General features: G+C 45.4%; 2 protein-coding genes across 5 annotated transcripts in view; one reads left to right on the forward strand and one right to left on the reverse strand.

Annotated features, from left to right (window-relative positions):
- COPG2 (COPI coat complex subunit gamma 2) overlaps positions 1-14,826 on the forward strand; it is a 36,042-nt gene extending 21,216 nt beyond the window's left edge. The window contains exons 13-24 of the mRNA XM_074942720.1: positions 428-523; positions 1,018-1,261; positions 3,358-3,433; positions 5,043-5,146; positions 6,091-6,216; positions 7,228-7,290; positions 7,795-7,934; positions 8,335-8,506; positions 11,403-11,500; positions 12,599-12,737; positions 13,196-13,294; positions 14,395-14,826. Coding sequence (XP_074798821.1) covers positions 428-523; positions 1,018-1,261; positions 3,358-3,433; positions 5,043-5,146; positions 6,091-6,216; positions 7,228-7,290; positions 7,795-7,934; positions 8,335-8,506; positions 11,403-11,500; positions 12,599-12,737; positions 13,196-13,294; positions 14,395-14,525 — 1,488 coding nt within the window. The 3' untranslated portion in view covers positions 14,526-14,826. The remainder of the gene's footprint in view (positions 1-427; positions 524-1,017; positions 1,262-3,357; positions 3,434-5,042; positions 5,147-6,090; positions 6,217-7,227; positions 7,291-7,794; positions 7,935-8,334; positions 8,507-11,402; positions 11,501-12,598; positions 12,738-13,195; positions 13,295-14,394) is intronic.
- MEST (mesoderm specific transcript) overlaps positions 14,819-25,598 on the reverse strand; it is a 32,523-nt gene continuing 21,743 nt past the window's right edge. For 2 of the 4 annotated variants that reach the window (XM_074942721.1, XM_074942722.1), the window contains exons 10-12: positions 21,100-21,176; positions 19,096-19,159; positions 14,819-16,374 (exon numbers count right to left, since the gene is read on the reverse strand). In XM_074942721.1, the coding sequence (XP_074798822.1) occupies positions 16,257-16,374; positions 19,096-19,159; positions 21,100-21,176 (259 nt within the window). In that variant the 3' untranslated portion in view covers positions 14,819-16,256. Of the gene's footprint in view, positions 16,375-19,095; positions 19,219-19,243; positions 19,430-21,099; positions 21,177-25,598 lie in introns of those variants that run through there. The other 2 variants (XR_012637633.1, XM_074942723.1) reach the window with 2 other exon arrangements.

Below are 25,598 nucleotides of genomic sequence, written 5' to 3' on the forward strand. Positions count from 1 at the left end.
CAAACCTATGTAATCACTGTTCATTGTAAGACAGGAGAGGGGATGAATGTTAGATGTACTTGAAACTGCAGAGGGAATGTTTATAACACAACACAATTACCCAAACTGAAATTGGGCCAGGCTCTTAGAAAATCATTCCTGCCCTTTCCAAAAGCATTATAGGATCTCCCATTACTAAGTGGGGAGGCCTATGACTTCCAACTCAAAACCGCTCCTCCAGCATCATGCTAGCACATTGGCTCAGTACCGAGCTGGAGGTAAGAGTGCCACCTTCTGAATCACTAGCACCTAGCTTTTCCTGTCTGAATGCTGAGCTTATATCTGGCAAGATCACAGCTTGAGGTGATGTGTCTGCAAGAAGCTTCTTACATCTCATAGAGAATTTAATGCATGATACTAAAGTCCTGTGTCCTCTTCTGTCTTGCAGGTGGTGGTAGTGCAGGCCATCAGTGCTCTGTGCCAGAAATACCCACGGAAACACAGTGTAATGATGACCTTCCTCTCCAACATGCTCAGGGATGATGTAGGTTTAAAGCCTTTCTCATGTAGTTACTAGCATGTAGTTGTGGTGGTATAGGGTGAATCTTATGTTGCTAGTGTTTTCCTTTGGTGGTTGGACAGCATCAGTGGGGCTTGATTGATATTTCTGAACAAGACCTTGCTTATTTCGGTTCCTGAGCTGTCTGATATGTGACTTTGCCACATTTCAGATCAGCCGACATAATCGCTTGGTACATCAAAAATTGGCCTGGATAAACATTTATAAAATGTATTATCAAGAACAACCCTGCGTTGGCCTCAGGGAGCTGGGAAGGACCTATGAGGACACCCAGCCCATCTCCTCCTCTTCCTCTTCCTCCGATTCTGTGTGTATATGAACACTTTTGTTTCCTTAATGGAGGGAAACTGTATTCATAGCATGAGGGCAAATGAGCACCTGTTATTGTACAATAAAGGGCTGCCTTTGCATTCTGAGCAGCACCTGCAGGATGAGCATCCTTTCCTTTTCCGTCCTAGGGTGGCTTTGAGTACAAGCGAGCCATTGTGGACTGTATAATCAGCATTATCGAGGAGAATCCTGAGAGTAAGGAATCGGGCTTGGCTCACCTCTGTGAGTTCATTGAAGATTGTGAACACACTGTTCTAGCCACAAAGATACTTCACCTGTTGGGCAAAGAAGGGCCAAGGACCCCATCCCCATCCAAATACATCCGCTTCATCTTCAACAGGGTAGTTCTGGAGAACGAAGCAGTGAGAGCTGGTAAGCTACGCAATTAAATACTTGATTGGCTTCATGTGTGCAAATTTGGAGTCTGGAACAAGGTGCTGGGGTGGGAGGGAATGGGTGCTCTAAAGGAACAGTCCATAGCTGTCTCTCACTGTGCCTGCTCTTGGCTGTTTGCATTAACTCTTCTCATGTCATGTTAGCATGAATGCTAAATATTTCTGCTCTAGAGGGTGTGATCATCATCTGCTATGTATAGCTGTTACCTTCTGGCTCTTCCCTTGTGAGCATCAATGTCAAAAGTAAAGTAGCGACAATGAGTAAGGAGGAGAAATGGTACCCACTCTTTTAAGTTGATGCATGAATCTGTACAGGTCAGACTTGGCATCATAAAAGCCACGCTATTCAGGACTTCAAGTGTGTGTCTCTTGTTTCTGTGGAAAAGTGATTTTTCTTCTAAGAACTCTCCTGTGAAATCTGTTGCATTCCTTTCTCCCACAGAGAATCTTCAGACTGTTTTTAAAGGCAGTTGCCTTTCCCCCCTCCACCTTCAGATTAGAGTGGAATATACTCATACCCCTTAGATCACTCCACTCTGAGCCAGTAGAGGAGTTAGTATGTTAGGAAGGGGAATTAAAATTGAGCTTACATTTCTGTTGTGAAACAGATTGTATTGTATTGAATCCTATTCTACCGAGTGCCATTGTTTTAGCACTGAGGCCTGGGGCCAGATACGCAGCATCCGATGGGAGCCATAAAGACCTTGTCATGGGGTGCGCCACTCATTGCTAGGACGGCACCACTTCCTGGTCGACGCCCCTACCTGCAGTTGCATGCCGTCCTCTGCCTCTCTTTCTGGGTCTGCAGCCCCACTCTCACTTCATGGGCGGCTGCTGCTGCTGCCTCTTCATGACTCAGCCCTCCGGCCAGGTCACGTCATGTGTTTTCCCTTTCCGGAATACCAAAGTCTTTCTCCAGCAATCCTGGGCAGTCTTCCCATTCACTGCCTCTTAGTGCCACTCCCTCAGTGGCTGGCAGGGGAACCTGGGCCTGCCCTCTATGCTGGGTTCCAGCTCAGGGGCTCTCTCAGCAGCAGCCAAGGTCGGCCCTAACCCATATCTTGCTGAGTTTCCCCAAGCCTTTCCTACCTTTCTGGCTCTCCCTCCTCCCCGGGAGTGACTGTAGGCTACTCTCTATAGCCCCCAAAACACCTTCCTTCACTGTAGGAGTGACTGCAGACTACTCCCGTACAGCCCCTTTCTGCTTTCAGCTCCTGGGCTTTATACAGGTTCCTCCACTTCCAGTCCAGCTGAGCCTCCTGTCTAATTCCCTGCTCCCAGGTTGCTCCTCCAAGTGCAGCATGGGCAGTTAATTGGGGGTGGATGCCCCAACACAGACCTGTTGTACAGAAACTTCAGCATCGTAGCCACAGATCTTTCTATCAGAAGGATCCTCAAAAGTGAAATTTAATAAAGAGCTAAATTCTCCCCTTTGCATATATAAAGCTCCCTCAAAACCAGAGTTGAAGTCAAATTAAGTTGGGGTTTTTTTTATTAGCTTGGACTGGCTGCTTTAGGGGATAGGTACTGGGATATAGAGCCTTTCATCTTGAAGTCATTGGTTCCAATCTGGTGTCCCAGGTCAGTAGCGAGGAAAGCCGCTGCCACCTATGGAAAACGAGCTTGCTTCAGTGTACTTTCTAACGGGCACGTGTGTATTTGCACCCATGACGGCAAGTGCCAGAGCAGCCAAGGATTGGAACGTGCTATGGAGACTGAACTACCCTCACTGCTAGATAATTCTTCCAGAACTGGTTTGAGGCAAAGTAGTGTGGTGGGATATGATGCCGAGGAAGATTGTATTGGTGCTTCCCATCCTGTCCCTCTTCTGTGACTGAAGGGCAGGCCCAAGGGTTGTTGGCCAGGTGCCTTTTAGTATTAAAGGATGTTTTCTTCAAACCCTTGTGTGAGGGTCTACAATTGGTGAAGCACAGATTTTAAGAGAAACCTCCCTGATTGTAGCTTCAGGACAATCGCATACAAGCTTGCTTTAAAAATCCTGTGTGCATGTTTTGGAATAGACTTCTGGCTACAGATTGAACACCTTTTCTATCCCTTTGTTTTCTCGTCTAGCTGCTGTGAGTGCGTTAGCGAAGTTTGGGGCCCAGAATGAGAGCCTTCTTCCAAGCATCCTGGTGCTTTTGCAGAGGTGAGCAGAGTAAATGCCAGTGTGTGTGCTTTGTTCTTTAATACACTAAAGAGGGTCAAGCCAAGTCAGTACTTGACTAGAAGTGAACCAATATGCTGAACAGGAGATAGAGTTGGAAGGTGGCATTATTCCCTTTGAGTCACTCCTGGTGTTGAACTTGTTCTTAAAACTGCCATTGTGTGTAATTCACCTAGGGGGTGACTTACAGATGTTTTTGCTTTCGTGCCCCATGAAGCAATAGGTACTAACTCACTTTACTGTTATGTTAAGTAACATGCCCAAGGCCAAATAATGACTGCTAGGATTGGAACTCAGGTGTTCCAGGCTCCCAGTCCTGTGCAATGTCCAGTAAAACCATCCAGCCTCCTTAATATTCTCTGTACAGTCAGTTGTACTTGGAAACAGTCACCTACACTTACGTAGCACTGCTGTGTATTTTAAAACAATTAGCATGTTTCACTTCAGCGGTGGGCAGCAATTCAATGGGTAATGAAATGTGCTTTGAGGTCTTTTGGGGTGAAAGGTACCCTGTGTATATAGTAGTAATCTACCTAGAACTGAATTCCTAAAAGATGACTTGATAGCCATGTTGATGTATGTGTCCCCATTCTGTGGTTCATGTATCTGACAATAAAGCTTTTTAAAACCCTGTTGGGATTCCCTCCAAGACCTCTTTCCGTTCGGCTTCCCAAGAACTCGTTTGACTCCAGCCTTTATCTCTCAGATATCATTGTTTGGCATACAGCAGTGCTATGCTGAGTTGACCAAACTCAAATGCAGGGGGGATGGTTACAGGGTACATCACCGCTCCAAAGTTATACAGAAACCGTCTCCCTTTTTATACATATTTTTGGATTGGCTTGATTACTTTGCAGGAACCAATCCCTGTGCACCATGTGTTGTCCACGCATTGACCGTGGTTCGACTTCCTCTTTACCTCATCTCTACATGACTAACTTCCCTTGTTATCTATTTCATATTAAATAATTCCCTGCGTGTTCTCCCTCTTATCTTAGCTGGCTCAGACATTCAATCAACTTAGCCTGCTGACCTATTTATTTATCTTATTTAGCATAAACATTCTGTTTTCAACCTGATGAGTCATTTATGTCCCTAATTCTATCTTCCAAAAAATGAGGCCTCCCTCCATGTGTTAATTATTTATGTCAGGCCAGGCCTCAGCTACAAACCCCTGTCAGAATCAGTAGCCCCAAAATATGGGCTGCAGGTGTGTTCTTTATGTAACCTGACCCAGGTTTACAGGGTAGCAACCCAATTGTTGGTCTCCTCAGTTCCTTTGATATGTTGCACTTGAGTATGAACTCTTTAAGTGACTGCCGTATACATAATAGAGAAGACTCTTGTGTGCACAAGGAAGCCAAGTGAATTACTGTGCTAAACAGACTTGGATTTTAATATTTTAGAGATGGGGGATGGCACAGAGTATTTACATAGATCACAGCTATAATACTGTGTGAGGTTTTTTCCCCGTGTAATCTGTAAATCCATCAGAGGGGTTAGGCTAGCATTGCAGTATCAAGCGCAGACTTTCGTCCATGGTGCTGGATTTTGAACCATTTTGACCCCAACGCGCTCATTCCCCAAACAGGTGTATGATGGACAGCGATGACGAAGTTCGTGACAGAGCAACATTCTACCTAAACGTGCTGCAGCAGAGGCAGATTGCACTGAACGCTGCCTATATCTTTAATGGTTGGTAATAGAAGTGAATGCAGCATGTTTCTTATTGTACGTTGTTGTTGTTTCATCCTCTGGGTTGATTCCATTACAAACAGCAGTCATTTCCAATGCAACCCGGATAACTCCAGTCAGGATGCCTGGAATGAACAGAGCCAAACATATGTGGCATTAACACTTCTGAGTAAAGTATCTGAATACTACGTAATGTATAGTTGCGGAGGGAGTATTGTCTAGTGTCTAGAGCATAGGCACTGGTAGTCAGGATTCCTGGGTTCTGTTTCCAGCCCTGCTGTGCTGTGTGACTTTGGACAAGGCCCCTATCCCCCATTTTACAGCGAGTAAGGTGAAAAGACAATCTTGGTGAGGGGGCTGGTGGTTGGCTGTAAAGTGTTTTGGGGTCCCTGGATGAAATGTTGTACATGCAAAGGATTTATTATTAAGACACAATGTATTTGCAGAACAGTTTGCCACTCCTAGGACGATGTATTCATGCTGCATGTCAACCCTTTCTGTCCTCAGGTGCCATCTATGTGCCAGTTTTCTGTCACTGCCTTGTTGAGAGCAGACTTTTTAAGCTCTTTAACATCTGAAGGCATTTGCAGTGCTCTGCTCACCATGGGGTTAAAATGCTTTTTGCCCTCTTCTCTTAAACTAAACCTGGATTGTATTTATGCCAGGCTATTCCATGCATCCAACTCACTGACACAAACCAACTGCAAGGATGTAGAGGAGCTTTAAGCCCTTTCTGACGTTTTCCTTGTGTGGTTTCAGAAGAGAGGTAGTTGAGACACAGGCCTGATGATCAAATTCTGGGACTGTTCAACAGCTTCCAATTAAGTAGACAGCCCTAAATTCTTACCAGTGTAGTGAGCACTGTGTGTTCTGCTTCCTCCCCGCACCTTGTAGTTTCTAACGTGAAGCAGACACCCTTTGTATTAATCACCTGTATTTTGCAGGATTGACAGTCTCCGTTCCTGGGATGGAGAAGGCCCTGCACCAGTACACGCTGGAGCCTTCTGACAAGCCTTTTGACATGAAGACAGTTCCATTAGCTACTGCACCAATCTTTGAACAGAAAGCAGGTAATATTCAGGCTTCCTTTAAGTAGCACCTACTAGAGAAGGGGCTGGCTTCATAGACCAAGCATCAAGGTTATGATCCCAATACTTGGGGGACTTCCTGAAGCTGCATGCTCCAATCACAGCGGGGTCAGCACAGCCATCACCCTTTGGAGATGGATACATTTAATACCACCTAGCTCCTGGTGTGTTTGGTCTGATGAGGTCCTGTTTGCGTCTCCTTGACACTGGAAAGCAGGGCATTTTCCATACGAAGAAGTGGTTTGCCTGCCCCAGTGTCTTTGGCCCAGAGTCTTCTCTCCTACTCTAGTGCAGTGTTTGCTGCTGCCTTCTACCCCAGAGGCGCATGCGTATTCGGGCTGCTGTGTGTGTAATTTATGAACAGCTTCTGGATCTTTAAAGGGTTAGAAGAGCTATGTAAACCAAAAATATTTAAAAGGGTTTTGCTAGTTTTCTGTTTCATGCTTAACGCATTTCTGATCTCCTAGTGTTTTAGAAATAACTTTCATATAATTCTTTCACGCTAGCCATTAGATCTTGGAGGCTGGGGGAAATTAATGATTTGGAATCAGATTAATGATACAGTCTCCTGAGAACAGAGTAAATAGTAAGCTGGTGCCTTCTGAGAAGTGATAGCCTGCCTTGTGCAATGCTGTGTTCATACAACAAAGCTCAGCTGCTGACTTATGCACAGTAGCTGGAGTGGGCGTGGAGTCGGAGTCAGACCTGCATTCCGAATATGTTTGGTGAAGGCAACAGCGTTTAATTCCTGGCCAAAGGTGGGGTTCTGTTACCGTGATTCACTAATCTCTCTTCTCTTGGGAGGCCACAGATTGTGAGAAGAAGAAGCAATGCTTTGATTAGTGCGTGCAAAAAAGTGGATGAGAAACAACATGCAGTAAAATGTGTGGAACACATGACTGCTTAGTGAATCTGTAGGGGAAGATTTAATGGGGCCTGAAATGAGTTTCTGAGGAACTTTACTACACAGTATCTTTGCTTCTCTTCCTGCAGAGATTGCACTAGTGGCCAGCAAGCCTGAGAAAGTTGCTCCGTCCCTCCACGACATATTCCAAGGTATGGGAAGAGGGGATCAATGGTGTCTCCAAAGCAGTGGTCCCCAAACTGTGGGGCATGCCCACCTGGGGGGTACGGAGGGATGTTTCGGGGGGCACAGCAGGGCCCAGGTCAGCCCTCATGAGGGAGGGGCGGGTGTGCATGGAGGGAGCCCCCCAGCTCCACTCCAGCCCTGCCCCCTGTCGTAGCTGTGGCCCCAGCTGCAGCGCCGCTCCTGGCTGCAGCTCGGCCACTGGCCTCTGCTCTCTACCCCTGGCTGTGGCTCCACTCGCAGCCTCCAGCCCGGCTGCAACTCCATTTCTGGCCCATGCGGGTGTGGACACATGCCATTACTGGGGGGAGGGGAGACGTGAGAGGAAACGTGTGGGCACAACTGCTCTAATGCTTGAAGACCAGTGGAGGGAGGTGTGGATATGCCAAGTATTTTACCACTGGTAGGGAAGGAGGTGATTCTCAAACCTGTCACCAGAAGGTGTCTAACACTGTCCATCTGTTTCTGTGCAGAGCAACTGGCTGCCATTCCCGAGTTTAAGAGCTTGGGTCCCTTATTCAAGTCATCTGAGCCAGTGCAGCTTACAGAGGCAGAAACAGAATACTTTGTTTGCTGTACTAAGCACGTGTTCACTAATCATATGGTTTTCCAGGTAAGACAAGTACATTTGCTGGAGTTCCAAAGGGACCCTTCAGAGACTGGGTATTTCATGAATGCATTGGTATTTAGTGTGTGCTGGAGAAGAACATCCTGTCCTAGTGGGAGCTATAGTGGTGACCAAGTTGAGTCTTTGTGACACCTGGAGACCTCCAGTCTTCTGCTTCTAGACTAGTGAAGAGCAGTCTTGTCCTGAAAATGAAGAGTGCGGGAGACATGAGTCAGTCTGTAGAGTTCTCCCTGCCATCAGGACCACAGAGAGCATATGATTGGTAATGAGGTGGGATGTTCTCCATGTTTATGGCAATACGGTAGCTGATTTCAGAAAATGTTTAATAGAAAAGTGTTTGTTTGCTGCACTCAAGTCCCCTCCTTTTTATGCTTCACTTTTGCAGTTCGACTGCACAAACACTCTAAATGACCAGTTATTAGAGAGGGTCACTGTGCAGATGGAACCATCGGATGCTTACGATGTGATTCGCTCTATCCCAGCAGCCAGCCTTTCTTACAACCAGCCAGGCATGTGTTACACTCTCGTCCGACTGCCCCAGGATGATCCCACTGCAGGTACCAAATGGAAGGATAATGTTTTGCATGTGTAGGCCACTTGAATGACTTCTCAAAGAAACGCTGGCGAGATGCTTAGGATTTGCATTTAATGTGTTAATTTTGTATGTCTTGTATGTTAGATTCTGCCATTGTTTTGTTTTTGTTTTCAAGTTTCACTATCACTAGTGTAAAGAAAAGGAGGACTTGTGGCACCTTAGAGACTAACCAAATTTATCTGAGCATGAGCTTTGGTGAGCTACAGCTCACTTCATCGGATTCCACTGAATGCATCAAATAGATGTGTTAGTCTCTAAGGTGCCACAAGTCCTCCTTTTCTTTTTGCGGATACAGCCTAACACGGCTGCCACTCTGTAAACTATCACTAGTGTTCTGTGTAGGATCTACAGTTAGTCAAAATAATATATAAACTTCGAAATACATACAGCTACACTGGATGATGGAAAGAAAAATATGTTAAAGGAGGTGAAGCAATGCAGTTAATAACAAGGGGACACTGAGTTTTCCTTGTTGTCTTGAGGTTATTAAAGCAGCAAACTGGAAAATATGGACACTGCCTGAAACGAAACACAGGAGCAGAATCAGCCTAATGTTGCCCTTTTTCGACCCGAGCAGCTTTGGGGCCGTGGGGAATGTTGGGAGTAGAAATTGTGGCTAGGTGTTTCTTCGACACAGGTTTATGTATTTACAAAGAACGATCAAAGCCCTGCGTCTCTGAGTGCAGAAGGAATCAAATAGCATGAAACAGCTTCTTTTGCTCACAGCACCAGGAATGCTCTTTTCAGCCTGCCCACATCCCCGTCCCAAAAACCTCTACCCAGGTTTCTTCCAGGGTTGGACGCTGTGCTTTCAGCTGTTCCTTCCGTATGGCTACGTCCCTCTCCCCGTCTTAGCTCCACCCATTGTCCTGTTGGCGCCCAGAATGGTGGCAGCACCCTATATGGCCCGTTCCAAACAGAAAGAAAACAAACAGTTTAACAAATTACAAATGATACAAGGTTAATTATTTACACATGTGCTCTGTCTTTCTATCAAGATGTTTTCACATCACCAACCCAAATTGATTCCTTATTTCCACCCAACCCGCTGTGGGATATTTCGCTCTCTGCTGGACTTTCTTACCACCACCAGGGTGTGAGGGAGCGGGCCCCATTCAGCCAGCCCCTCTGGAATGTCATTTCTGTGTCATTTACTGGCTGTTCTATTTGAATGGGGGAATTCACCTCTGGAACTTTTCCAGACTCAACTTGCACAGCTACAGTCTCAGATTCAGAAGAGGTAGCCAAGCTGTCCCCCCAGACTGTAAGCAGTAGCATCTGTGTCCAATATGAAGGCGGTTTTGAACAAGGATAGGCCAAAACAGGAGCAGACCCAAGAGCCTTTTTCAGCTCTAAAAAATGCTAAATCCCGCTCTGCTGACCACTGAAATGGTTTCCCTTTTTCTTACTATTTTCTGCTTGTCAGAAAAATTCAGCAAACACACGGGGATTAGTTCTTGTTTCAGAGCTGCAAGAGCTTTAGTAGCAAAGATTGCCCTGAAACCCTGCGTCTCAAAACGGGTTTTAACAAGCCTCTATCTTTCCCTTGCTATGAAATGCAAGCCAATTATTAGCTCATCCACTGTTTCAGCCACTCAGATGTCTTGTTCAAATTCAGTGGTCCAAGCTTCAAACCCAATTTTCGGATAGGTGCCCTTGTCCCAATCACTGTCTCCATTTGAGACCAATTAGGTGGTTCAGTTTTGGATCCCCTGTTCCCTAGGCTTTTTAGTATGCCTGGTCTAATAACTTGTCAGTTATTCCTGTACACATCATGGATCCTGTTACTCACTCAATAGCTAAACTCTTGTTACTGTTGTTTAACTGCCCATATCTAAACAAAGACCGGGGTGACTGATCTTTGTACCTCCACCAAGCTTTGCCCCTTTAGCCTGGTGTTACCTCTTTTCCCGAACTGGGAGAGAGTCATTCCCTAGACGCTTGTGATACTCTGACTTGGCCTGCCTTAAATTTGTAACCGTTCTCCTTTTTGTGGCCCATTTTGCCAGAGTATCAGCATTCAGCTGAACTGTTTCCTTTAATTTTTGCATTACTGCCAATTTCCCTTGTTTTATGAACTGAATGTATCAGTTTTTGTAATTGTTCAATAAGGTAATGAACCAGATCAGAATCCCCTCTTCCATCAGATGTATTAGACATAGAACTGTAGTGACAGGGCTTGTAACACTAATTCAAATTCAAATGAAAAGATGGGCCTCACAGTATCTCTAGGTGTAAAGGAGATTGAGATGTTTTACTGGTGCAGTTCTCTGTCCCATACATTGGGTTAAAATCATTGATGTATGGGATTGAGAGAATTTTTTCCAGGGTAGAAGAGGCTGTTTTTTGCCTTTCATTCATAGTAAAAATCCCACTGGGCTTGAGGTTAGTTTAACTTGGTTAAATATTGTATTTGGGACTGGATTTTTTGTTACACTTTAATGTCATTAGGAAGTTTTAGAATTAGGCTGGACCACTGAAGTGTGGTTCAGGTTTCTAGATCATAGTCGGTATGGCAAGAGAACATTGCCGTGGTTTCTAATGGCTATGAACACCTATCTGATCTGACTCCAAAGTCTTAAAGGGCATTGGCTGGTCCCAGTGTGCTTTAATTTCTGCATATTCCCTGTCTGGGAAACTTCCCTTACCCTAAATTTAGTGTAAAATTCCCCAATAAACTCTCTCTCTAAATTGTGGTGTTAATTCCCAGGCTACCTGGGGAACCTGCTACATCTCTATCTTGGGGAGGAGATCATTGGTATGGTGCTATTGCTTTTCCCTTTATGGGAAAGGAGAGCTTCAGCACTCAGTTTAGACAAAAGAAACTACACGCTCCTGATTCTCTCCCCTTTTCCCAGTCGCTTGTACTTTCAGCTGCACAATGAAATTTACAGTCCGAGACTGCAACCCAAACACAGGGGTGCCAGAGGATGATGGCTATGACGACGAATATGTGGTAAGTTCAGTCTTGTTTGCCGCACCTGAAGTGTGTGTGTCTTCCTGTCCCTGTGGGATTCTGATCACTCTGCCATAGTCTCCTTTTGTGTCTTCCCTACCCCCCCACTCTTTTCTGCTACCCTCCTGCCTGGAACACCATCCCAAAATCATTCCAGCTGTTCACCCTTTGCCTTGTTCAGATCCCTCCTAAAACCTCGCTTCTGCCAAATCTTTGTGCGGTGACTCCATTTACATGTACTTTGTTCATCTTATTTGTGTGACCCTGTCCAACCCTGCCCCCACCCTATTTTGTTTGCCTGCACTCTTGTGTCATGTCTGCATTCTAGATTAGAAGCTCCCTGTGGCTTGACTCTCTGTTCAGCGAGGTGCATGTGTTGGCATACAAAGTAACTCCTCAGGCTTTGGGGAGTTGAAGTCTTCCCTTGTGCTCTTGGCTTCTTGCAAGGTAACTTCTCCTAGTTTTATAATAGGATCTAGAACGTGTCCTCCAGTTGTAGTAATTGAGCATGCTTCTTGGATGGCACCTCTGCTAGGGAGCCCATTTCACTGACATTTGTTTAAAAGTCTTAAGTCTTGCTAATAAAGCCCACAAGCATTACTTTGCCTCTACTTTCTAGGGCCTTCATGCACATGTTAAACTGCAGCTGTCCTCTGAAATGAGTCTAGTGTACTGGGCCTGTACCAGCCATAACTATATCCTATGCTGCTGTCTTCCTCCCCGCTCTGTAAGCCTTCACTCATGTCTGCACTTCAAGCTGGGGGTGACATCTGCAGCTGCGGTAGACGTGTGTGAACTCTTTCAAGCTAGTGAGGTAAAAATAACATATTGCTGTGGTGGTGTGAGCAGCGGGATGGGCTAGCCGCCCTGAGTACAGTCCCCCTTGGGAACCTGGGGATGTACTCAGGCAGCTACTCTGTCCTGCCGCAGAGGCTGCAGGGCTATTTTTAGTGCAGTAGCTCAATCTGAGCTAGCGTGTGTACATCTGCCCAAGCTGGAAATTACACCTCCAGCTCGAAGTGCAGACGTACCATAAACTGAAGATCCTTTTGTGTGTGATTCTGTGCAGCCCCAAATTCTCCCTTGTTTCTCTGCCAGCTGGAAGATCTGGAGGTAACAGTGTCAGATCATATTCAGAAGGTCCTAAAGCCCAACTTCGCAGCTGCCTGGGAGGAAGTAGGAGATGACTTTGAGAAAGAGGAAACCTTTGCTCTCAGTTCAATTAAAACCCTTGATGGTGAGATGATCCCTTCTCCCTAATTGTTTGGTAACCCAGACGGGACACTGTCCAGCTGCGGAAACAATATGTGCGGTGTTCGGGGAGAGACTTTTTATGCTAGTTTAGAAAGATCCTTCTGGGGCCTGGTAAATTTGAGTACCCATAGTGTGGCAGCTGCATGGCTGTGTGCTGCAATGATGGGTTTGGAAACCACCCACCTCCCTTCTGAAAAGTAGTGGCTTGGGGGAAAAGTTGCACTCTTCAGTGACTATTTGTGATGGGGGAAGAGGTAATGAAAGGTTGGCAAGTCCCTGAGGCTTCGCACCCCACTTAATGAGCTAGATTGGCTAAACCCTAAGTCATGCTCAGGACATGTTCTCTAACTGTGAATTAAAGTTGCACAGGAAACTTGACATCAGAATGTTAACAGACTATGTAAAAATAACCTTTTTTCCTCTTTAAATCTCTCAATGCAGAAGCTGTCAGTAACATCATCAAGTTCCTGGGCATGCAGCCATGTGAGAGGTCTGATAAAGTGCCAGAGAACAAAAATTCCCACACGCTGTATCTAGCTGGTAAGCATCCACCACTGAAGGGTTTGTTTCCATACTCCTCTGCAACACAAACTTATTCTACTGAAATTTCCAGGGGGTCAAGAGATTGTTTTCAAATACTGAGAGAGAATGGATTACAGAGCTATGTACAACAGCATGTTGCCTTTACAGGATGCTGTTAGGTGCACCTCAGCCTAGACCTTTCCATCTTTTCTTTCCTTGCTGCTTTTTGTCAGCAGGAAGTGTATTAAACCCCTTTCTGAAAGGATCTAACCTGCAGTCAAATGCTTAAACTAAGCTCCTTACCCATCTCCAGTAGCAGGCCAGAACACCCCAGAGCACTTCTCAGTTTCCTAGTGCATCATCTTGCTCACTAAAAACCTGCCCTAACACTCCAGGCACTTATTTGGTGACACACTCCCTGTTCCTCTCACATTTTGGGGATACATGAAATGGGAAAGACTCAACTTATTTCTACTCTCTTATTCTGCTATTAACAGTAAAATAGAAAATTGCATTTAAAACTATAGTATCTAGTTCTAAGGGCTCAGATTCTGTATCTGCTCCGTGCACAGAATTCCTAGCGACTCCAGTGGGAGTTTGTATATGCAGTGACTATTAAATAGGGTTTAGAACACAGTTCTGTGCATGGAGCCCTAACCCTTAGGAAAATGGCTAATTCTCCAGGGTTGCTTTAATGTTGCAAGGGGCACAGTGGTAGGAGGAAAGGCTCAAGTGAGTCCTGACAGGCTCTTCCTTTCTCAGCTGTGGCTCAGAACCCAGAGCAGCTCTGCTTATGGGCATGTAGCAGGAATGATCATGCCCTCTTTGGAGGGGCCTGGGCTTCAGGTGCTAGCCCTGTGTTTAATCCACTGTGTCACACATTTTAAACCTGAATCTATTTGGCATTAGCAGTCTTTAAGGAGGGTGTGTCTGAATCTTGTTACTTGGCTGAAAGCATTTGCTCCATTCTGTAGGTGGCTGCAGCTTTAACTAATTCTTCCATTATTTAGGTTGTGGCTGTACAGCTGTCAGGTTCACAGGCTGGGCTTTGAGTCACTGAAGGGTAACTACTGGAGCTATTTCATTAATCTACTCAAAATCCTGCTCTTTGTCCCCAGGTGTGTACAGAGGTGGCTATGATGTGCTGGTGAGATCCAGGCTGGCATTAGGTGATGGAGTGACCATGCAGGTGACTGTCAGGAGCAAGGATGAAACACCAGTAGATGTCATCTTGGCCTCTGTAGGCTAAGTCATGCTATTTTTAATACCTGCAGGGGAATTTCACCTCAAGGATCTTAAACAGCCTGGCTCTGTCCTGTCTGACCTTCTGCATGGAGTTTTTATTCTTTGTCATTTTGTATGAGGTTGCAGTAAGGGCATCTCTGGCTGGTCTCTGTAACATACTTAATGCTGGATCTCACCCCTACCCTGGTCATCAGTTATATGTTCCTCTGACTGATTGCATCTGTGGACCTTACAAGACTTGATAGGGGATAAAAACAAACTGGAATTAGTCTTTTGTCAAAACAGATTTTTATTAACAGAAAATAAACATTGATCATTCCAGTTTCAAGTTGTTGAATTGTTGCTAATAAAATAGAATTGTTAAAAGTTTTGCCATAGCAACTGACAAACCGCAGTTCAGCACAAAGCAGCCCATACTGGAAAACCTTTCCTCTCGATGGGATGCTAGTAACTAGACATCTGTTCAGTTGCAGAAAGCAGTGGTTCTCAGTCCTCCTGCCAACTTGGCTTGACAATCAGTTTTGTAATGTTTCTGCCTCTGGTGGTGTGTGAAAGGCGTACAACTTCAGTGTTGGAACAACTAAGTAAAGTTTAGAAGTACGACATGACTTCAGTTCTGAACCTTCAGCCTAAAACTGAGTTAAACACTGTCCCTTTTAAGGGGAGGACTTGCAACTCTTTAGGAAAGATACTGCTTTCCACAGTCTGAGGTCACAAAGCCTCTGTATGCAGCAGAGCCAGTACTTTGGGTTTTTTAAAACTTGTTTTTAATACTTATTGCTTTAATAGTGGCAATCAGTTTTAGGGTAGTTAAGCTATGTGTATACTACACAATTTATCTAACACTTCAAGTAAAGAGCCCTCTTGGCTTCAGGCTGATTCTGGCACTGTAGAGCACCTCTTCCATGACATACTGGTGAGGCTACAGTGCAATTTAATTTGCACCTTGTTACATTATGGAGCTGACTGCTGCTAACAGTGGTTAAGGAAACTTGCCTTTTAGGACTGTTCCACGCTTACATTTTACTGGCATAACTGGGCTAGTCAGGGGAGATGCTATGCCAGTAAAAGCCCTTCTGCAGACAGTTCTGCCAAGAGAAGTGCTCATACCTCAGTATTCACACGAAGGGGATTTTGCTGCCCTAACTAGAGCAGTATAGTTAATGTGTAGACAAGCCCTTCCAATGAAGAATTAGGTAACCATGCCTGACAACTAATTACTTGTTCACATCTTTATAATGTAGATATTTTCCCATTTTAAAACTTGTCTGTTCAGTAGCTCAGTTAAATGCACTTTCAGAGAAGAGAAAGATCTACTGTGCCACTTACTGTTCTAGAAACAAGCTAATTGGCATGTGGTTGCAAATGGCTTCCTGGAATAGGCCGGGCTTCTTCTGGCCACAAGGACAGGGAAGGAGTCTTGGATAGCATGATTAGCAGTGTTATCTTTCCTCCCCCTGTGACCTACCTCGTCCTTACCACTAGTTCCCTTCTGGCCCAGGACCAGAACTACTATCAGTAACTTCCCTTGGATGTTCACATTGTCTTTCACAACTCCCTTAAGGTTAATCCTTCCCAGTGTCCAAAGGTTCAGTTCCTTACACATATGCAGCAGTCTAACATACCCAAAGATCACTCTGCACAGGAAAGGTAAGTGTCCGGTCTGGAAATAAAAGCAGGATCTTTCCCAAACACCTCTGAGCCAAAGCATGAGAGGGAAAGACCACGTAGCTGCTCAGAAGGAGTTGATGAAGTTCAAATATGCATTCAGGAAGCCCATAGGATCTTCAAGCTGTGGATAGTGGCTAATGTGGTCATCCAGAACAGAGACTGTAGACATGGGAAGCACCTTCCTGTTGAAAGAATGGAACAGCTAGTAACTGCATGCTCAATAGAGAGCAGGCACTGGAGTAGACAAGTAATCAGACTAGGCTTCAAGACTGCTCCAAGAGGTGGAGTGGTCCATACAACTGCAATAAGATCTTGTGATCCTGTGTGGCCATTCTTAATGTAATGCCCATGCTAATGGAGGTACCCCTTTGGTTATCACCCACTTAGCATGCATGCTTTTATACCACCGCTGTGTTTTTGCCAGGCACTGTTCCAAAAAAAAAAAAATCAATTGAAATATAAATATTGTACTGACATTCCAGTGAATATAGTAGAGCAGTATAAACAAGTCATTGTTTGCATTAAATTTTAGTTTGTACTAGAGCTGTCAAGTGATTAAAAAAATTAATCGCACTGTTAAACAATAGAATACCATTTCTTTAAATATTTTTGGATGTTTTCTACATTTTCAAATATATTGATTTCAATTACAACACAGAATACAAAGGTTTCAGAGTAACAGCCGTGTTAGTCTGTATTCGCAAAAAGAAAAGGAGGACTTGTGGCACCTTAGAGACTAACCAATTTATTTGAGCATAAGCTTTCGTGAGCTACAGCTCACTTCATCGGATGCATACTGTGGAACGTGTAGAAGCATCCAGTGAAGTGAGCTGTAGCTCACGAAAGCTTATGCTCAAATAAATTGGTTAGTCTCTAAGGTGCCACAAGTACTCCTTTTCTTTGTACAGAATACAAAGTGTAGAGTACTCACATTTTTTATTACAAAGATTTGCACTGTAAAAAATAGTATTTTTCAATTCACCTAATACAAGTAATGTAATGCAATCTCTCTATCATGAAAGTTGAACTTACACAGAATTATATACAAAAAACCTGCATTCAAAAACAAAATGTAAAACTTTAGATCCTACAAGTCCACTCAGTCCTACTTCTTGTTCAGCCAATCGCTCAAACAAATTTGTTTACATTTGCAGGAGATAATACTGCCCGCTTCTTGTTTAAATGTCACCTGAAAGTGAGACAAAGCATTTGCATGGCACTGTTGTAGCCGGCATTGCAAGATATTTATGGCCAGATGTGCTAAAGATTCAAATGTCCCTTCAACCACCATTCCAGAGGACATGCTTCCATGCCAATGACAGGTTCTTCTTGAAAATGAACATGTGTCAGTCTGCCTGCTTTGAATAGTTATTATCATCAGAGTCAGATGCCACCCGCAGAAGGCTGATTTTCTTTTTTGATGGTTCGGGTTCTGTAGTTTCCACATTGGAGTGCTGCTCTTTTAAGACTTTTGAAAGCATATTCCACACCTTGTCCCTCTCAGATTTTGGAAGGTGCTTCAGAGTCTTAAACCTTGGGTCAAGTGCTGTTGTTATCTGATAGAAAACTCACATTGGTACCTTCTTTCCATTTTGTCAAATCTGTAGTGAAAATGTTCTTAAAACAAACAACATGTGCTGGGTCATCATCCAAGACTGCTATACCATGAAATATATGGCAGAATGAGGGTAAAACAGAGCAGGAGACATATAATTCTCCCCCAAGCAGTTCAGTCACTAAGTAATTAACGCATTATTTTTTTTTAACGAGCATCATCAGCATGGAAGCATGTCCTCTGGAATGGTGGCCGAAGCATGAAGGGGCATATGAATGTTTAGCATATGTGGCACGTAAATACCTTGCAACACTGGCTACAAAGTACCAAGCAAATACCTGTTCTCACTTTCAGGTGACACTGTAAATAAGAAGCAGGCAGCATTATATCCTGTAAATGTAAACAAACTTGTTTGACTTAGCAATTGGCCGAACAAGAAGTAGGACTGAGTGGACTTGTTAGGCTCTAAAGTTTTACATTGTTTTGTTTTTGAGTTCAATTATGTAACCAAAAAATCTACATTTGTAAGTTGCACTTTCACAATAAAGAGAATGCACTACAGTACTTGTAGGAGGTGAACTGAAAAATACTATTTCTTTTGATTTTTACAGTGCAAATATTTGTAATAAAAAATATAAAGTGAGCACTGTACACTTTGTATTCTGTATTGTAACTGAAATCAAAATATCCAAAATATTTAATACATTTCAATTGGTATTCTACTGTGATTAATAGCCCTAGTTTGTACTCTGCTAGTGCTTTTTATGCAGCCTGTTGAAAACCACTGCCATAGAGTATGGGCTGTAGTTTGATGATACACCATATGGGTTCTAGTGTGGTCAGATGTCCCTTAGACTGAGTGAGAGCCCAACTAAAGCGTCCACTGCCAGAAGCCACCCCAGGAAGAGAGCTGCTCCTTCAATTTATAGCAAAGGTCTCAAATTTTTCAGGCATGTTTTACTTAATCCTAGCCATTAGATCAATTACAAATTTAAGATCCTGCTCAGACTATAGTTTACCCCAAACCTATTCCTTAACTGAATCCACACCAGACTGGAACTTTCATCTCCCCTTGACAGATTCTTCCAAATTCACATTCAGCAGTGGGAGATTTCCAGTTATTCCTGGTTACGTACTGAAACGCTGAACAATTTAATGATCTCATACAGAGATGAAGAAAAGTCTAAAGCTGTCATTTTCAAATGGATGATTAGTTCGGATCCTAAACTCAAGTCATCTAAAATGAGTGGTGTTTTGAGACGTGCTGAAACTACCGCAGCAACCAGTGACTTCCACTGCTTCAAAAATCACTCTCTAGCTGTGCCTAAAATGTGGCCATGAGACTTACCTGTAGAGCTGAAGAAACTCTGGATATGGATTTATAGGATCCAAGGGCCCATAGATTAGATGCACTGCAAACGGGAAGAACACAAACAGCTTCCATCCACCAAGTTGTCCACATGCACTGTACCTTTATCCACGCAAGAAATCCCTCATTAAAGCCAGCAGCCACTGGAGACGTGAGAACCTTTCTGCCTTGGAAGTATATTCTCAAAAAGGCACAACGAGTGTTTACAACCAGTCTGAGTGGGGTATTTTTCACTAGCTTGTGTGGTAGCCAGGAACCATGGCTGGCACACAGCTGTAGCATAGCATTTGACGGGGGTGAGAGTTCAGTGCTCCTGAAAGTGACAGGATTGATTGTGTCAAGCATGTGCCTTACAGTTTCCCCCTAGATAGTCAAAGTGTAACATGCAAGCCTGGGCTGAGCACAGAGACTGCACACAAGTGAAACCTCAAGAGTGAGACCCTTGCACGCTGAAGAGGAAAGTCAGGCCCTTAAAGGCTTGTCTGCTCACACAGATTGTAAACACTTCATACCAATACAGTTAAAGCAGCACAGCCCCCTTGGGGTGGGTGCAGTTATTGGTATAAAGGTGCCTTCTTGAGCTATAAGCTTCTTAATGAGAGCAAGTTATACCATTGTAAGGCACCTTTACACCAATGCAGCTGTGGCCACTAGGGGTTTTACTGCTTTAACTGGAATCAGTTTAAAAAAAAAAAGTCTCCCCCCAATCATGATAGTGCTGGTACCAAACCTATGCACAGCCCAAGCCTAACTTCATCAGCCCTAGTTAACGAGTTCATTTCCATGCCGCGAGCAGCGTCAGATGCCCACCCGGAGCCGTAAGTGAATCTCATTTTTCCTTGCCAAGGGCAGCTCCCTTATACTTTGCACTGTTCTAGCCCTTTTCCCCCTTGGATCTCAAATCCTCCGAGGTAGATGTGGGGGTTCACAGAGGTTCTCCACCCTCCACTGAAATGCAGCCATCTCATGGGGCTGGGGGATGACATTGCAGCTGTTTAACAGAGCAGCTGAAGGCAGGGAATGACAATACACTAAGTTGGATTGTAACGTTCCTATTTCTTCAAGCTGTCCTTCCCCAAAGCATATTACACGCAGCTAAGCAACTGTCTCAGCAAGCTCCCTCCTCCCCCTCCCCATGTAACAAGGCTAATCAGATTAAACAAATGACCTATAATAAAGTCACAGGAAGCTCTAGATGGGAAGTCATAGGAGATTGAAGATGCTTTTCTATCTTCAAGGCAGGTTCCTCTGAAATGAACATCCCCACCCCAAACGGCACCCAACCTTTCCCTGCGGGCCTGAAGAGTCTCCCGAGTTTGAGGAGTGCCTAGGCTTTTCAGGGGCAAACCTGACACCCCCAATAGGTGTTAGAGGTCTGCAATAGGATCCACAGTGCCTCAAAGGAATTGGCTTAGACAAGAATTACATTGGTTACAATCCTGCCACTGGCTCCCCAATGCCCCAAGTTCAAGCTCTTTATCCTCATACTCCAGTTTCTATCACCCATTCCCCTCCCTGAACCACTGCTGCCAGCCTTTGTTCCCTTCTCCCACTCACGTCTGTGCATTCGTCCACGCTACTGGCCTCCCTAAACTATTTCACCAAACCGTCCCCATGGCTCATTCAAATCCCTTCCAAGAACCCACTTCTGCCATGGCATTTACAACTTGCTATAGACACAAAGCAGGGCTGATACCCTGGCCACTCCAAAACTTCAACGGCCCTTGGGTACCAGTCCCTGCATTTGGCAACTCCAACAAGGATGTGTAGAAAAAAATCCAAGCTGTAAGGCACAGTCGTGCAAAGGAGCAAAAATACGCTCCAGTGTCACATGGGACTAAAATCCTGGCTGGTCCCAGTGTGAAAGTGGAAAGGTCATACATCAAGTGCCATGCTTGGAGGCTTGGACTCTGCAGGCTGGATAGACACCAGTCAAGGCATTTCCCCAAACTAAAAACTCAGAGGAAACTGTTTCCTACTTACATGGAACAGAGGTGGATGTCAGAGCCCCAATCCAACGGTCTCTGTGCTTCTTTCTTTGATTTATATACTGTAAAATACTAAAGAACAAGTGATTCATTAGAGAGATGACAGGGCTTGATCAAACAAAGGGACATTTTAAACCTACACTTTCAGAATTGGTCGAACAAGGATTAGTAGTAAAGACCTGCCCACGGTCATGTCATCCAGCAGCAGCACAGAATCCGAGTGGAATCGGTGTCGATTACCTGGACAGGCTGCTAAAGCTGCAACAGAAGTGCAGTGTTTCCCCCTCCTCACCTCTCCCCGTGACTCGGTAGTGCTGGTGAAAGCTGCTGGATTCAGAGGCCTGGAGACTGAATTCTTCTGTCCCCAGAACAGGTGCAAGCTTCCCCCTTACTGCTCAGAGAGCACGTCTCAACCCTGCCCTGGAGAAACCAGCTCTAAATGGGAGAGGGAACTTCCGTCTCCAGGGCCACACAGGCCTTGGTCTCTCTGCTGAGATTGCCATGGGGATGCCAAGTGGTGTGGTGTGGTCATGGGTCCCCTAGGATTGGACTGAGACCAAAGCTTCCCTACACTGAATTCTGCCGAGCTGCATCAAGCATTAGTTCTCCAGGCCAGGAAGATTCCTCTGCGTTTTCTGCCTGGAGAGACGTGCTGTAATAAGAAGGATACTTTCCAATTCCGTCTAAGGATCATGAAGCCCTTTACAACCAACCACACAACTCCCCTGTAAAGTAGGCATTAGCCCCTACATTTCACACAAAGCATGTAATAGCCTGATTTGCAGGGTTGCTGTGCTCCGCCGGCCCCTACTGACTTCAGTGGGAGGCACAGGTGCTCAGCACCTCTGAAGCATCCAGTCACAAGTGACTTGCTCAAGGTCACAAAATGATTCTTTGGCAGAGCCTGGGTCTCCTCACACCCAGTTCTGTATTTGAACCACAAGAGCATCCTTCTTCCCTGAGCCCAGCTCAGGCAGTTCTGGAGATTATTTTTTACTGAGCCCTTAAAAAGGGGCCCAACAATTTGATAGAAAAAGTTAAAAATCCCAAACAGGCTGCACAGTCTCCCATTGTACAAAACGCAAGTGGGTGGTTCTGCCAAGTACACAGCGTCTAATTAGTGTTAAAACATTTCAGAGGAGAGACTTCACCAGGTCTGGGTAGGAAGTGTGTTTTCTCCTCTGTGTGTTACAATCAGCCCCATCTGCTCCTGGCCTGCCTCAGTTTGGACTGGAAGTCACTGGCCTCTGATTCTCCCACAAGCCGTTCACAGCACAACTGGCTAGGAACATTATTTGACAGGTGGCTCAGGGATGAAGTAGCAGCTGAGGTGGGGAAACGTGCCTACATCCAAAGCAGGAAATAAGGATAATTGCTGGAGTCAGGATACCACATCAGAAGGCTCCGTAGTGTGTTCCCATATGGCAAATCCTGTGCTCCTAAAGCTCTAAGTGTCTTAGCCAAGACTGCTGCCCAGAGGCGAAGTATAACGTAGTAGCCACTTCTTTTTCGTGTAGAAGCGGGGAGGGAGCATATTCTAATGACTGAGGGCCTGTCTACACTGCAAACTTAAGGCAACCTATATTAGGTTGACTTACAACCACCCCAGTAATTACTGCAGTGGTTCGTGTCCACACTACTCTCCTTCTGGCAGTGCTGCGTGTCCTCACGAGGAGCGCTTCCACTGACCTAAGAGGGGCAGTATGGAGGGCTGAGCCTAGGCTCGCAGCTCCACACGCAACTCCCTGCTGGGAGTTCGGCTGCCGCGCAGGCTCCCTGCCCCCCTAGCCTCTCGGCTCCCTGCTGGAAGCACAGCAGCCACCCAGGCTCCCAGGAGGGAGCTCTATATCTGGAACCCAGGCAGCTGCTGGACTCCCAGCAGGGAGCTCCATACCCGGAACCCAGGTGGCTGCCAGATTCCCGGCAGGGAGCCAGGAGCCTCAGTGCAGCCGGGCTCCCAGCGGGCAACAGAGAGCCTGGGCAGCTGCCCATCTCAGAGCCAGGATGGCAGCCCATCTCGGAGCCAGGAGTCCAGGCAGCAGCCCAGCGGGGAACAGGGAGACTGGGGAGCAGCCTGGTCAGGCGCAGGGAGCCCAGCAGCAGCCAGGCTCTAAGCTGGAGGTCCCCACCTACCCCGGGGTGACAGCCCAAGCTGGGAACCTGGTTTTCCTATCAATTTCACAGCTCCAGCAGGGTGCCATGAAATTGACAAGAATGACAGCCAACAGCCAATGTAGGTAACCCACAGAGTCTACACAGATACTGTGTCGCCCTAACTACACCGACATAAGCCCTACGCCTCTCATGAAGGTGTAATTATGATGTCGGTGTAGTTGGGCACTTACATAAGCAGGAGCAAGGCTGTAGCACGTACACCATCGTAATTAGGTCGACAGAAGCTGCCTTATATCGACCTAACTCTGTAGCATAGACCTGGCCCGAGTCATGGGACTGGACCTTGGGCCTCAGTTATACCAACAGTAAATGGGGATAATGGTACCAACCTACCCTGCTGAAGTACTTTAGCTCTACATTACAGAAGTACAAACCTGCTTTTAAACGTACAAGACTCAACTATTATATCCACATATGCAGCTTGATTACCACTGTGAAGCACAAACTCCCTCCTCACACGCCCCCGGGCTGCAGGCCGAGGGCAGTAACTGAGCTCACAGCTATTGGTTACCACGAGGCTGCTTTAAAAACCCCCAAAGTGCTCTATTCCAGCCATCAATGCAAAACTAGGAATCCAACATCTGAAATGAGATCTCTCTACTGTGCTGGCATTCTTGTACTGTCTGAATGGAGGAAACTGAGTCGCAGACAGTCAGATCTGAAAACTCCAGGGTTCATATTACAGGCAGTACACTGGGTTCTGTGTTGCCTTTTCACCTAGGTAGGAAGTGGTTTCAGTTTACTACAGAAGAGGACACGGTAGTAAGGCACCTTCACAGGGAGAGGGCATGTGAGAGAGGAAATATAATCACAATATTTGGCTCTCTCTATCTTACTGTTACAACTTTAACTCCAAATACTTCTAAGCCCCCCTCCTCTCAGTGACAGCCAGCTCCTCAGATCCGTGGCTCTCGATCTGACAGCTGCAATGCTGTTTTATGAGGGCCATACCATTTTCTTACAGGAACTAAAGCTTGCATTTAAAAAACAAGGTTTCCAGTTGTTCTGGTTGCAGAGACCCATCCAAGCATGGATATCCACATTAGTTAGGTTTACTGAACATACAGCGCCAGGGAGTGCAAATCCATACCACGATCAGCCAAAATCCATGGAAAGTCCTCAGTAGCCTAACGCAGGGTAAGAGATATGAATGGGGTTTCTAGGCTATGGACCTGGCTCACAAAACCCACTCTGATCCCATCCCTGCCTTGTCTTGGCTGCATTGGTCTTAACTAACAGAGCTGGTTAATGAAGCCATCTGGGCCAATCCCAATAATCCTCTTTCACCTTCCTCGTTTGGTCAGGGCTCAAATCCAACTAAAAGAAGCTAGATTTACTATAAACAGCCAATTGCCGTACAGCCAGTTCCTGTTCATTGAAGGCAATCTATCTGGGTCAGAATTAAGAGTTAGTCTGGTTCTTCCATCCTCCAGCAATGGAGGCACGCAGTACACGGCAGCAGGGACGGGCAACGCAGACACCATGACAAAGCAACGTTCAGCTGGGAAAGGAAATGCACGATGAACTTTCAATCGTAATGCTGCAGGAGAGATTTCTGCACTGAATTTCTTGTTAAAATGTTGAATCAAGTTGCACACTAAGGAGACACGACAGGAATACATTGCAATGCATGTGCTAAGTGTGCAGAACTCCAGGTACACACACACAAGCTAGTACAGGTGCAAATTTGCTACTTGGGTTGTTTTTCCTCTACCCTCTTATCATCAGGTTTCAGAGTAACAGCCGTGTTAGTCTGCATTCGCAAAAAGAAAAGGAGGATTTGTGGCACCTTAGAGACTAACCAATTTATTTGAGCATAAGCTTTCGTGAGCTACAGCTCACTTCATCAGATGCATACTGTGGAAATTGCAGAAGACATCATATACACAGACACCATGAAACAATACCTCCTCCCACCCCACTCTTCTGCTGGTAATAGCTTATCTTTGTTTGTCTGTGGGGGGGGCGGAGGGTGAGAAAACCTGGATTTGTGCTGGAAATGGCCCAACTTGATGATCACTTTAGATAAGCTATTACCAGCAGGAGAGTGGGGTGGGAGGAGGTATTGGTTCATGGTGTCTGTGTATATAATAATGTCTTCTGCAGTTTCCACAGTATGCATCCGATGAAGTGAGCTGTAGCTCACGAAAGCTCATGCTCAAATAAATTGGTTAGTCTCTAAGGTGCCACAAGTCCTCCTTTTCCTCTTATCATCCTACTTAATATACCTTCAAAGTGCATTACAGACACTGGCTTATTCCCCATCACAGCCTCTCTTCACAGGAGTGAAGCATGTATTAGCCCCATTCTTTAGATCTA

This window comes from Natator depressus, chromosome 1 (genome assembly GCF_965152275.1).
Source record: "Natator depressus isolate rNatDep1 chromosome 1, rNatDep2.hap1, whole genome shotgun sequence".
NCBI classification, from domain to species: Eukaryota; Metazoa; Chordata; order Testudines; family Cheloniidae; genus Natator; species Natator depressus.